Source organism: Pseudopipra pipra, chromosome 7, assembly GCF_036250125.1.
Source record: "Pseudopipra pipra isolate bDixPip1 chromosome 7, bDixPip1.hap1, whole genome shotgun sequence".
NCBI classification, from domain to species: Eukaryota; Metazoa; Chordata; class Aves; order Passeriformes; family Pipridae; genus Pseudopipra; species Pseudopipra pipra.
In genome coordinates, this window is record NC_087555.1 from 7,125,649 (window position 1) to 7,139,798 (window position 14,150).

A 14,150-nucleotide genomic window follows, 5' to 3' on the forward strand; every position below is an offset into this window, starting at 1 on the left:
AGCAAACTCATGTCCCTCTGAACCTGGGGTGGGGAGGGAAACCTGAAGGCAAGAGGTTTTCCCAGCAGGCCAAGAACAAGGAAAAGGAGCAGACAGCACTGTAGTAAGTGCTTCCAGTAGCCAGTTAATCATTGTACAAAACTCTCTCTCAGCAATAATTCAGGTATTTGCTGCAAAACTTGGTTTGGATGCTCCCTGCCTGCCCTTGTGGGCACTTTGCTTGTAACTACCCTGAGAAGAGGTTATAAGCCTCCAGCTCTCCTAAGTGACAGCTGGGACAGAATATTCATGGCTCTGCTATAGCTCCTAAATGGCACCTTATAGCTCTCAAACAATCTTTTGGCTCATGCAGCTGACATGGAGGCTTTTCAGTACACACTGCTCGTAGGTCCAATCTGTACTTTTGGTCCAAGCACAGGGCACAGCAACCACCCAACCTTCTGATACAGCTTGCTGAACATCCTTCAGTGCTCTCTGACAGACACTGAAATCCCTTCCCTGAGTGTTTTCCACCCAGTTTGGCCACCAGCTGTGGTCAGGGTAATAACTCTGAGGCAGTGCCATGTTGCCAGCTTTCCCACACAGACCAGAACTGCCTTGCCAGAGGGGCAGCTCCTCAGCTGTGAGAGATTCGCTTCTCTCTACTGCATTTGGCAGAGCTGCTGTTCATACTGGCTGCAGATCTGGTTCAAGTTGAAGGAAAAGGAAGATGATCCAAAACTTTTTGATCTGCTTCACCATCCAAAACTTATTCTGGTCCTTACACTGCTCTGTTAACAGGCTGTTAACCCAGCAACTCAGTGCAGCAAAAGCCTCTCTGTCCTCCCTCATTACTGCAGAGATGAATGGTACAATCTTATCTTCCCTCTTATCCTCCTTAAAGCATCTGAGCGCCACCTGATTGAGAGTTACTCAGTATATGCTAAACATTATCCAGAATCACTGGAATGAATAACAAATACCACAGCTGGACAGCAAGCTCTAGGAACAAAGCTTACAAACCTAGGGATGCTTTTTTCCCCAAAAAATCCATTTTCTAAGTTCTGCTGCATTATCTGCATGTAAACACCTGCAGAACAAGCCAGTGTTCATATTTAACCCAAGTCCTGTCAACTCTCAGTTCCACCATGGGTAGTAAAACAGGAACAGGGAGTGTTACCTCCTGTAAAACCTACAGTTACCATGACAATCCAGGTACATACAGAGCACTGATAACAAAAGACTAGGTAAATCAAACATAGACCATTTATACTAGAGACCAAAATTCCCTCTTTTGTTCAAAACTCTGAGGAAAAAAAAAGCCCCACCAACCAAAAAACAAAACCAAAAATCATTTTTATAGGTCAGACAAGATGAGCTTACACGAAGCATGAAGACAAAAGCCACCCAAACTTACATATCCTTGTTGTAGCAGGGGTAAGGCATGGCCTGGACTTGAACAGCTATTTCCTCTGGTTTCTTGCCAGTCTGTAATTCAATCATGGCCCTTTCAATGCTGTCCTGGATGTAAATAAAGGCCCGGCTGTAGATCTGGCTCTGGGAGGTGGAATTGTGTGGGCCCACGGTCCAGATGCGCTCCCGTATCCTGTTGGTGGTCTGTGTGATCCTGCTGCTCATTCGGATCGTGTAGTTGAGCACAGGAGGGAGGGTCAAGGCCCCAGAAACTGAGGATCCAGGGCTGCTATGGCTTGAAGGCAGCTTGAAAATGATACCTTGAAAGAAAAAGGGAAAAAGCTTTCCTTTGGACTTGACAGCACGGGAGCAGTACACACAGCTACGTAGGAATTCCTCATTTTTGTAAGCCTCTTCTACATTTCACTTCTTTGCTGCACAAATAATGCTCAGATGGGCTGGCACCTGTCATGACCATGCCCAAAGGTGCTCCCTATCAATACAGCTCATGTCTCGATGCTGTAACATAAAAGCTTAGGAACCCAGTGCCAACAATTGCTGATGACCTACACACATATTTTTGGGCCCACACAAATTCCTGCAAAGCTGAGAGGTCTCAGACTATAAAATCTTTGCACATTCCTGTTTGGAAATTGCATTTATGTACAGCTTGACAGACAGGAAGTTTTTTGCCTTTAAAAGGTCTGTTTGAGTAGAGCCAACAGCACAGAAGTTTTTCTCTCCACAATACCTTTCCTGATTATTCCATACATAAAACATATGATGGAATGGAATGGATGACAAACGGGGAAGAAAACTGCTTTTATGGGAACAGACAAATATTATCAGGGTTTGAAGTTTCAAGAAAAGAAAATTTCTATCTACTCCTCAGTTATGAAGTATAAAAGCAAATAGGTCACAGGAATTATAAGTAAATCCTAATCGAGGAGATATTGGCCATTGTTTAAAAATTAAGATATATTTATATTATTCAAATTAATGTAAGTTCCTATTCCCTGTTCCCTCCACTGCTCTCTGCAGTCTGCTCTGAAGCTGAAATCCAATCCAACAAATGTGAAGTGTGACTGAGAAGACCCAATATAACATTATGGTGCTTGGCTGGAATACCTCAAGAACTTTATGACTTCCTAATAAATTGAACTGTCTCATATTTGGACTTGATGATCTTAAAGGTCTTTTCCAATCTCAATGATTCTATGATATCTTTCTCAATTAAAGCATCTTTTTCCAGGGAACCTTGAAATAAATTAGTTTCATGAAGATCTCCTTAGGGCAGTGGAATTTTGTTCGAACTTGGAATTAGCAAAGAGAAGTCACCAGTTGACCAAGCAGAGGTGTAAGAGGAGTTATAAAAAGGAGAGTGTAAAACACTCCATAAGAAGGTCTCAGGGTGCAGGCCCCCCACACAGGCTGGCTCAAAATCAATTGCTGTGCAGTGGGAGCTGTGACCATAACAGTTTGTGGTGAAAAGTCAGATTTCTTACGCTGCACTCCCACCCTCCATCAGGCTGAATTTAATTTACAGGGGGATTTGAGACTGTCACATACTTGCAAATAGCTCGTTCTTCAGAAAGAGCTCCTTGGCCACCCTTTCCATTTCCTCTAAGTCCTTGACTGCCTGCACACGATTAAACGAGACGCAGGAGGACACGTTTACAGCAAGGGTAGCAAGAGTGTTCAGCTGATCAACAATGTCAGTGTTGTTCTGTAATTCCAGCCGAATATCATCTGGAAAAAAACCCCACAGACAAAACCATCAGCATCACTACAATAGCAAAAAATCCATAACATCATTCCACCCTTTACACTAACAATGACACCAGAAAGGAAAATAAACTCCCCATCATAGTAAACATTAAGTGTAAAATACATTTCTTCACTCAGCAATGCAATGAAGGCATGTTGTTGACCCAGTTTTTATGTTAATCATTTGTAATATGCTCGTGAGTTTGACTTTGGGAGGATGCCAGCAGTGGGATGTGACAGCCATCCCAAATCACAAGTCCCTCCTAAGCTGCTGGGGTTTTAGACTCGCACACGATGCTCCCCGTTCCTTCCACACCTTATGGCTCTGGCTGTAATCACCTCATCTGTTGAGCTGCTCTGTCTCAGGGGAGCACAAGCCCATCAAGGCAGAGCTGTGTGTGCTGTGCTGATGTGTGGACTGAGCCTGATAATGCAGTTAATGAAGACACTGCCGTTTGCTGGCAGGTTCCAAAGGTGACTGTGTAATGCAGGGAACTAATAGGGAACAGCTGCTGCCGGCACCACGGCTTTTGGGGAGCTAAGACAGGAATTGTTACTCATGGAGTAACGCAGGGGTCATCAGGAACAGGATGTAAATGCCCTTCTGACTGCAAGAGACCACAACCACTCTTGGCTGCTGCTGGCTTCGCTGGCATAGCCCAGATTTCTGTTGAGACATACGGCCACCCATTGAAAGAGCAGGTAGGGACAGCAGGACAGGGAGAAAGGGATTGGTATCCCCCTGCTGTGCACTCTCAGGAGGTGATGCATCCACCACCACTGTTAGCTGGTGAGTCTCACAGTGCACATCAGCAACTCCCACCTTGAAGGACCATGCAAGACCACATGAGAACAGCAAATTCCAGCACAGCTTCTCCTCTGGCTCCATCAGCCTGGGTACCTTTATCTGATCCCTTGCTGTTCTGCTCTGGAGAACTTTTAATTTCAACCTTGTTGCAATGCAAGTGAGCTGTCCTCAACATTTTCCAGCAGTCCCAGGGTAGCTCATTTGAAGTCCTAATTACGGCTAAACAGTGTCCTCCAGTGGCCACACACAGCGGCAGAGTCTCCCATCCCACTCTCCCTTCAACACCCAGGAGAAACATCTCTTCACAAAGCCCTGTGCTTTCTAAGAGTCTTTTCCCACAAACCACAAGATTCCAGGATCAGAGTTGAGATTGCCTTGCACTAGAGCATCCAACAGTGGCCAGAGAAGAACAGTACCATGGGATGGCTGCTGTTTGGTGCCTCTGGAGCTCCCAGACCTGAAGTAAAAGTAAGAAAGAGGGCAGCACATATGAACACACATTTACCCAGTTCGTTTATCTGACTCAGCAGTTCAGCTGCATCCAAATCCACCATCATCTTGATAAAAACCTGCACAAAGGGATTCTGCAGAGTGTTCTATCAACAAGGAAAAAAAAAAAGAAAAAGCATGAGTTTGACCAGAAGTCTCTTGAGCTTATTCAGTGTATTTCTAAAATGTAGCAGACTTCATTGAGCATTTGTACAACCCCCTCCTACTCCTTTCCTGACCTTCCATATTTCACTCAGTGTATCAGGATGGAGAAATGCCAGCAACAAAAATGTCATACAGAGCTCTTTGAGTTCAAGTTAGTGCTTCTTGGAGTCAAGAGAGGACACCTACTGAGTCTCCCCCAGGTACCAGAGCCCCGTGAAAAAAACTACGGATAATCTAAGAAGCGCAGTAAACATCCCTCGGGTTTGTTTTAAGTCCTGTGAACACAGCCAGAGCACAAAGGGTAGGCAACCAAAACTAAACTTGGAGATCAGCACAGATTTTCGTTTGGCTGAATATTTCATTATTCCACCAATGAGTGCAATCAGCAGAGGATATTTAATTTCACTTTTGCATATTCTACTCTGGATTTTTCTCTTGGTGCCATGGAAATTAGAACGAATTCCAGCCCCTGAAATTAACTTCTAATGCTTTAGGTTTCCGGGGTCTCATTTTCTTAGTTTGTAAGAAAAGGAGACAATTTTTACTAGAGAATGGGAAACAAGTGTGTGTAACATTACAGACTACTGCTTTCTGTATCCAAGTAAGGCTAGGCTCCTTAGGAGGGGAAAAAGAAATTTTATTTACATTCACTGAGGTACAAAACATCTTCCAGCTCTTATGTGTGTACCCAGAGCAACATGCTTATTATAGATACTGTTTCATTTTCTGAAAAAGTCATTTCTTGCCTGGTCTTGGCTGGCTGGATCACTCCATCAAGCAGAAAGTTAATTTACAAACTGAAGAGCATTCCCTGCTCATCTCAGCCCTCCAGCAGGCCCCAGCATGGCCAGTGTCAGGGAGCATATTACAAACAGATCAGTTGAGACAGAGGATGTGCATGGCAAGGTGAGTCAGGAGTGTTTCTGTTAAGGGAGCAGGCAGGCACAGGAACTGGGAAGTCCAGGACAGAAGCCTGAGAAGGGCCTCCCCACATGACTTCAGATGTCTATGGAACTGCAGTTCATTTCAGTGAGTAAATCCATCCTCCCAATTCCCTCCTGGCAAGAGAGATGGGGGAGGCAGGATCTCATACCTTGATCATTGGAACTGTCTGGTTTAACTTAGCCAGGGAATTAATGATGACAGGAGACTTGTCCAGCCACTCTTGGGACTTCAGGGCTAGATCAGCCATCTGCTCCAGGGTTGCATTAGACTACAAAAGAAGCCCACAACATAAAGGATTAATTTATTCATTATCTTACAGATTTTAATCAATAAATATATCAATTAAACAGCTGAGACCAAATTTGGTTTCCTCGGGATTTTTCTTAGCATCCTATCCCTGTTTGGCAAAATGCCCTTTAACACATTGAATTTGATGCAAGTACTTAAAATACGGCCCTATAAGTGCCATTTAGAACATGTCTTGGATATCAGCTTTCCTTCTACTGGTCTGCTTGTGAACAAGCACTGGTTAGAGTATTTGTCTTGGGACACATACCTCTCTTACTGGTTGAAAATATGGGGGTGAAACTTCCTAAACTGGAGGCCTTATAAAAATCATACTATAAATATTAGACCAACAGCAATTTTCTGGAGGTAAGATTCATTCAAAGACAAAAGATGACTCATATATCAGCAAGGAAACCAGAAAAAGAAAGTTGGATTAATACACCAAACAGTGAGAAAGCAGGCCTGTGCTTCTCAGAGAAACAAGCCCGTGCCAGATAAATTACAACCCTTTGGAGTGGGTGTACCCTGATGTCCTGGAACAGAGTCATACCTTCCTCATGATTGCTCGAGTTGCTGGGGTATCTGGTGTAAAAAGGATCTTCCCAAGCACCATTGGTTTTAAAAAAGACCAAATTAAAGCTCCAGTCGGGGTCTTGACCAGGTCCAGGTAAAAGGATAAGCAAAATGGTGCTGCAAGGGGAGAAAAGCAAACAAAATTGCACAGAGAACAAATAGACCAGACACAAGAAAGCTACCAGTGTATTTTTCCCCATCTACCCAGTTTGTTGCTGTGTCCAGAGAATGACTTCAGGGCCCTCTTCACTGACTGATCTAATGCATCTTGACAAAAGCAATACACCCCCAAGATCTCCTGTTGCTGAATTCAAGACAACAAGAGTCTCACTGTTTAAGCCAAGATTATCTGCTCGAAGGTTAAATGGAGTTTTGTGAACTCAAGGAGCTAATAATGTCAGTACAGTCAGAAAAACTACACATCAAGAAAAAGCAGTGACCTGTCGAGCCCTAAGACCAGATCATCAGCAAATGGGAGACAGTGCAGTGTCAAGCACTGCTCTGCTGCACAGGCAGTTTTCCTTTGAACATTTATGGAAATAAAGCTCCAATAATTAGGGCAGTGCAGATCTTCAGCTAGCATAAATAATGAGCGCTTGCAGCCCTCAGAGACACACAGGGGAACAGCTCAGCACTACATCTCTCTGGAAATAGCAGAGAAATGGTTTTGCCCTAGGGAAAAGCCAGACTTACTGGAGTCTTGAGGAATCCCGTATTTCCTCATCAGCTTTTGGACATAGACATCCTCCGCGTAAGAACTGTTGCTTGTGGGGTCTCCAAAATCTGGAAGCAAGGACTCAAAGAACAGGGGTGTGATCTCCTGATTGCAGAGAACTTTTGACAAGGACTTAAATGAGCCATGTGTTATCCTAAATGTGGCTGGTTTAAATAACGCCTGCAGAAAAGACAAAATGCAAATAAATCCTGCACGCTGAAAGGACCCCACTCTGAGAGAAAAGAGAAATAACAGAATGAGAAGGCAAGGATTGAACATGTTTACACTGCTTTCTTAGGAGAAGTTTGTTTCTACAAAAAAAGGAATTGTCCATGGAAATAATGCATTTTTTGGCTAACCTCTGCTATGACAGTGGTGGCAAATTCATTTCCAGGTGTGAGAGCCAATGTGGGAAGTGCCTACAATGTGTGCAGAGGAATTCCCTATTATTGACACAGACAGGCCCTGGGTTACAACACAGAATTTGTCACACAGATGTGCACATTCCCTAGCCCCACCTAGTCCATGAATGCACGTGGCTCTACAGCGTGCAGGCAAAGTGATGACCAGGAGTGATTCCTTGATCTGTGTTCTCACTGACTCTGGATCTGAGAGGGACTGGACATGGTGCTGGATGAAGGTAGTGCACGCTGAAGTTACTGCAGCTGCCAGAGCAGTAATGTGTTTGTACTGAATGTTTCGGGCAGGCTTGAGGCTTTGGGTGTGATCTAATGCACAGTAAAGCCAGAGCAATGTTTTGCTGTTAACTTACTGGATTTGCCTTTACTCGGCAGTTCCCCAGCTGTTTTCACCAGCTGAGCTTCCAGTATTTTGCTGGAAGTCCTCTCTCCTTCAAGACAGTTGTTCATCCCCTGTATTTTTGTTCCAAGTGTCCCTCCCACAGCACATGTCCCTTGTATCCCCCTGTCATGAGCACATGATGGTCCCACTGCTCCAAATCAAAGCTTTCCCAGGAAGGCAGCATGCCATCACAGAATGGTTTGGGTTTGAAGGGACCTTAAAGATCACCTAGTTCCACCCTTCTGCCATGGGCAGGGACACCTTCCGCTAGATCAGGTTGTTCAATACACCACCCCACCTGGCCTTGGACACTGCCAGGGATAATTGATAGAGATTTTTCTTGTTTTAATGTGGTTTAATGTGGCCTCCAGGGTAGGAAATTACTGTGGAAACTGTTCCAGTGGTGTTTTGCCTCCGAAGCCCATGCAGACTACACGTACCTTAGTCAGTGGCATTTTCCTAGACTGCCGGAGCTTTTTCAGGGAATGAATAGCTTGTAGCAATGGATCAACACCAGATTCAACCTGGTGTCTGAAGTATTTCATTTTTGTCAGAAGGCCTAACATCTTGTCCATGGGTTGCTGAAGTTCCTTAGGGAAAAACATCTACAAGAAGCAGAAGGAAATCAATTACGATTAGCAGGAATCTGTGTGCACGTGCATGTACACACCTATATTGTGTTAATTCAAAGATAAGGAGTGTGGGATTTTCAAAACTGTTAAGAGGCTTACAGGGTGGATGTCCCATGGGAAATGAATGGGATTTGTATTCCTAAATCCCCAAGTGCTTTTGCAAACCACTCCCCTGAATATTACATAATCTAAACAGTGCACATTTCCAAACACCCACAGTTGGGAAATTTGTGTCAGCTACTGGCTGGGATATAGTCAGGTCTCTAAGTGGTAGCATTTCACAAAGCATAGGTGTCAAACACTACGAGTAACTTTTGACCTGAGCCCAACTTCATTGGCATTCTCATTTAATAAGCATTTTTAAATGTGTACTCATTTCTCGGTGGATGTTCTCTTCCATGCTGTTTCTACAGCTGTGTCTGTGGGATATTTGAATCATTTAATAACTTCGTAGTTCCAAATAGATAGGAAAAAGATACTTTATGGGACTTTTTCCAGGGCTTTTCTTTTCAAGGAATAAAACTATTTAGCCTAGTGCCTTATTTTTGGGTCAGTTGGGAATGTTCAAGAGGTTGTGACAGCACATAAATGATACTAGCGGATAGGGAGGCATTTAGAGTAGGTCCAGTGCCTTTAAATGAGGTTTGCTGGTTTACACCAGCTGGGATTCTCATTTATATCCACACTGTCGCAGCATGGATATGCAATAAAAATTACTGCATGAGCAAAGCCTGATCTTTGGCTTGTGTAAATCCTCATCGCTTCTGGCCACTGCAATGATATTTTATGACCTTTCAGCCACTGCGTGCAGCAAAGACTACAGAAATCACTCTACAAAGCCAGCACTAACCTTGTACAAGAAATTGTAAACGTCTAAGTGTCGTAACAGCGTGACCCCCAGGATGTAGGTCCCACGAGTCCTCTCTGAGAGAGAGAGTTTGCACAACTCCTCTGCCACCGTTCGCAGCTGTGGGTCAGCGGGACCGACACTACAGGACTCCAGCTGCAGGAGCTGAGAAATGAGCTGTGTTTGCACAGAGGGAAAATGGATTTGTTAGGGGTGGACTGCATGCTCCACCATGCATGGATTAATCTTGCCATGCTGTTGTTCTTTCTACAGTGTCATATTTCAACCCCGAGAACCAGGAAATGCCTACCCATTACTCCCTCTCCCAGGGACAAATCCTAAGGACTGTGTTTTACCACCCAGCTTGCACAGTAGTAAAAGCTTTTGTGGCTTCAATTTCTCATTGACTGATGCATGTGAAACTTGGAAAAGAGCTCGTTCTTTGGGGCTCAGTCCAGACAAGATGGCTGTGAAGGAAAAAGCATCTGGAGCTCTGCTTGCACAGGAGGCTGAGGAAGGCAAGCTCATCTCTCATTCTGGGAGGCTATTTTTGGACCCCGAGTGCTCCCATGAGATGTGGTTACAAGCGTATTTTCCATCTGGACTGCGACAACTTCTGAGCACTGAGGACCCCACCGAAGGCCCTGCCCAGCCCTCATTAGTCTGTCCCAGTGAACCACATCCTGCCACGGATCAGAGCCATCCCTCCCCAGGCAGGGCCTGGCTGTGCACCAGCCACTGCTGACAGTCAGAGGGACCATATGGCTCCTGATCCCCAATGGAGGGACTGACATCAGTGACTGCTCCGGCCGCATTCCTGGTGGTGATTCCAATCCATAATGTGCTCTGCTGTCTATTCCTGCTGGATCACCCCCCCTCCGTGCTGTCACACATGCAGTGATCTGCTCAGCTGCATTCACTAACTAATTCTGGTGTTAATGGCCTGAGAAGTAGAAAGCAACAAGATCTCCCAACAGGATGACAGCAAACTTACCTGACTGCTGTTTTCCGGGAGAGGTGTTTCCAGAAGAGCATCAATACTGGCTGCAGACATTCCTGTTGCGTTTTTGAGATCCTCCTTGAGCTGGTCCACATTTTTAAACACATCTCTTAACTTTTCTGTAAAGAACAATCAAAGAACAATCGACGTAACACCTTTCTCCAGACACATAGCAATCTAAAGCATACAGAGAGGACTTCAGGTGAAGTATGGAAGTGTGGTACCCCAGATAAAGGATCCCAAGGGGCATGGGACAGGGGGCATGGTTATTTCATTAATATCACTTCTTCCTGGCAGCTAGGCAATTCTTGGGACTTATAGCAGAAAGTATGGTACCAGTGATGGTGTACCAACACTGTAAACACAGAAAAGTACCTTGCTTGCTAGAGTTTGTTAAACTCTCAGTGATGTTAAACATGGAATTCAAAGTTGCCATATATTGAGGAATCTCTTGAAAGAAAGCAATTTCTGGTACATTTTCTTGAAGCCTACATTGGAAAAAACAAAACAACAAACAAAACTGAGAACATGAAAAGAAGGCAAGAAGTCGTTTCCTAAACAGAATACTAAAGCAGTCTAACTCTGGGAAGAGCCTCACCAATTCAGCTGTGTCTGGATGTTCGTGGCATCCCCAATGAGTACATTCTGAAGCTCTTGGGAGATTCTCCTGTGATTCAGGACATCGGTCACCACGTGACTGCTCAGCTCCACAGCGCGGAGGAGCTGCTCGTGGGATTGGCCTCGCTCACACAGCTCTCCAAAGCCAACCTCGGGGAGGTGGCAGAGCTGCTGGACTGACTTAAAGCTCTCATAGTCACACAGAAGGGCTGTCAGATCCCGCAGGCGAGAGATCTTCAAAGGAGGTTTTGACGAAAGAAGACAAATGCACAAACACCAGTTAAATGACAGAATTGTAAAAGGCAAGTTTTAAAGAGTCCAGCTGTCCCTTTCTGTTTCTCCTTAGGAGTAAGATTTTAATATATATATTTTTAGGTTCATTCAAAAGGTCTTCAATAGGAGAGTTCATAACAATCGTTCCTACGTGAGTTTGTAGCAGACCTGGCTGGATCTAATGAACCTTGCAAGCCCTAACATATCATTTCCCCCACCCAACACACACGCATAACAATACTCCATTTGGACTTACCCATTTACCAGTTAATCTTCCCAGAGACCAAATAAATCTACCTTGCCCAACAGGTTCAGTCTTTCGGGTACCACCTGGTCATCTATTACAGCACAGCAAAGAGACCTGGCCACAGGTCAGGACTTCCACATCTGCCAACCCATGTAAAATTATAATCCTTTGCCTACTCTGCTATTATGGGCTTCCCTCTTGTCTGACATCATTATTTACATTATCAGGCTCTTATGGGAAGAATTATTTTCAGGTTTATGCCTCTGAGTACCTGTCACACTGAGGCTCATCATATTATTATAACAGATATATTGCACAGCAACAGCATTGTATACTGTTATATTTTTTAAAAGGACTCTTTAATGCTATTTCTCATATGGAGCAATAGACTAAAGTGCATGAATGCTATTAGTGCAATCATGTGTGCATGGGGTAACAAGTGTTTTATTCAAATGAGGCATTGCCAAACCCAAAGCTGGTGAGGGAACTCCATCAGTAAATACTTGTGCTTAATCTCAGAACCCATTCTGGTGTTGTGAGACATGTAGGGCTAAGGGAGCATGTGGGGACTTGACTCCAGCCATGCTGGTGTTGGCACAGCTCCTTAGGCACAGTGGTAACCAAGTTAGTCATGCTTATAACTGTCAATTAGGGATGCACAATTCCCTGATCTTCAGCAGGGCAGAGATGTCTAATCCCTACTTGTACCTTCGAGAACTCCTCCCTACCCACTTCTCAGCTGAAGCAGAGGCATCCCAGAATGATCTCAGCTCTGCAAGGTGCTTCGCTAAGTCTTAATGAACTTTAAAACCAATGGTGCACTGAGCAATATGCTGCCACTGGCAATCTCTGCAGTGCCCACCCTTTTGGGATGGCTGGTAGAAAACAGAGCCATTCTATCCAACAGGTTAGGAGGACAGGAACACCTCTACCTTCTCTGAAAAACAGGTATACACTCGGTAACAACTGATACGAGAACAAGTTCCTCAACCCAGTTTACTGGTGACCTTCAAATATAGGCAGAACACAGAGTTTCTGTCCTAGTTTTTATCAGCTGTTCTTTTCAGAAACTTTTTTCCATGTGCTGTTTTTCTAAACCACCACTGCACATTCATGTATCACTGCGGGATGTCCTTCAAGTCAGCATTTTAAGCAGACTCACTTTTAGCTTCAGGAGCTCTGGTATGGATGAATGTTTCTCAGAGGTATTATTTTGCATAAAAGAGTTCTTTTTCAGATGAGTTTGCTTCAAAAGCAGGGTGATGTTTTCTGTGCAGAGAAAAAAACAATAGTTACTCCAGACAAAAATGCCAGACTTGCAGAAACTTCACAGGTAGGAACATCAGCACTTTTGTTCAGAGGCCTACTGAGCATTGCTATTTTCCACCAAATTCACATGGCCAAGAACCTGTGAAATCCCAGAGGAAGGTTTAGGTGGTAATCTGAATTATAATGGATCCAGTCCCAGTAGGTGCTCTGTTCCTAGGGAAATCCATCCCCCCCTGGTAACAGGATTCTGGCAGTGCCCTTCAGAGTACATGTGGTATCCCCACTCTGTGAGCAGGTAAAGCCTCAGGTGTTACAATAACCTCATATGATCAGTATCTATGTGAAATACCAGCTTAACTCTCAAAAATAACTGCTGTCATCCAGGTACAAAGAGCTGTGAAGGGAAATGGGTTTCTATTTGTAAGATTTCTTTATCTGAGTGTCAGCAACCTGTCATCACATAGTGAAGAGTAGATGTGCCTTCTGGATAGAGTGGGATAGAAACTTATAATCGCAATGTGACATAACTCAAACATAAAAAGGAGTCTGGCTTCCCGAGGTCTCACAGCCCCAGTTAATTACCAGCAGATGAAAACATGCAGCACCATTCCTTCCTACCACTAGACAAAACACTTTGAAAAGACAGGCATGACACATTCCAGCCGAGGTCCCACAGCATTAATGAAATCATGATCACCTGCCAATTCTCTGTCCTCAGCTTCAGCAGCATTTATTAAACACTTCAGGTAAGGGTTACAGCTGTTATTCATTGTCACCTGCAAGAGCGTGTTTTCAAATTCCAAAAACAGAAATCTGAAAAATAAGATAGGAATTTAAATCAGCTTCTCTTTCAGAAACAAGATACTTCAGGAAGCAACCTGTCAGCTGTGTAGATGCTGTTCCTTGACAGTGTAAATAAGAATTCCAGATAAAAGCCATCTCTCCTAAGTGGGTACCCTCCCAGTTTTATTTCATCAATTCTTTTTGCTGTTATCCCCCAAAGCTGTCATTCACTCTCAAACCGTATGTATAAGAAAATACACTTGAAATGTTCACTGTGGATGCACGATATAGATGGAAAGGCACACCCAGGGGAGACAGGATCAAACCACAAAAAAGTGGTTTCCAAAGAGCCTACCACTGGTGGCAAGACTCCTTAAGGACTCTGCTTCCACTGTGAGCTGATACGTGCCAACAGAAGATTTTTGGAAGTCTGACTTTTAGCTGTATGTTCAACTCAAGGAGAAGTTTTCTTTTTTTCAATTTAACCCACATTACACCTCATGTCCTAAATTATGGTGATTGCAGGCTTAGGTTGCTC

The 14,150-nt window shown here is 44.1% G+C and overlaps 1 protein-coding gene across 1 annotated transcript in view; it reads right to left on the reverse strand.

Annotated features, from left to right (window-relative positions):
• ABCA12 (ATP binding cassette subfamily A member 12) overlaps positions 1-14,150 on the reverse strand; it is an 83,149-nt gene that overhangs the window by 36,410 nt on the left and 32,589 nt on the right. The window contains exons 11-23 of the mRNA XM_064660359.1: positions 13,527-13,642; positions 12,723-12,829; positions 11,021-11,274; positions 10,798-10,910; positions 10,417-10,541; positions 9,426-9,599; positions 8,384-8,548; positions 7,121-7,322; positions 6,405-6,544; positions 5,715-5,834; positions 4,473-4,563; positions 2,962-3,141; positions 1,397-1,712 (exon numbers count right to left, since the gene is read on the reverse strand). Of these exons, the coding sequence (XP_064516429.1) occupies positions 1,397-1,712; positions 2,962-3,141; positions 4,473-4,563; positions 5,715-5,834; positions 6,405-6,544; positions 7,121-7,322; positions 8,384-8,548; positions 9,426-9,599; positions 10,417-10,541; positions 10,798-10,910; positions 11,021-11,274; positions 12,723-12,829; positions 13,527-13,642 (2,103 nt within the window). The remainder of the gene's footprint in view (positions 1-1,396; positions 1,713-2,961; positions 3,142-4,472; positions 4,564-5,714; positions 5,835-6,404; positions 6,545-7,120; positions 7,323-8,383; positions 8,549-9,425; positions 9,600-10,416; positions 10,542-10,797; positions 10,911-11,020; positions 11,275-12,722; positions 12,830-13,526; positions 13,643-14,150) is intronic.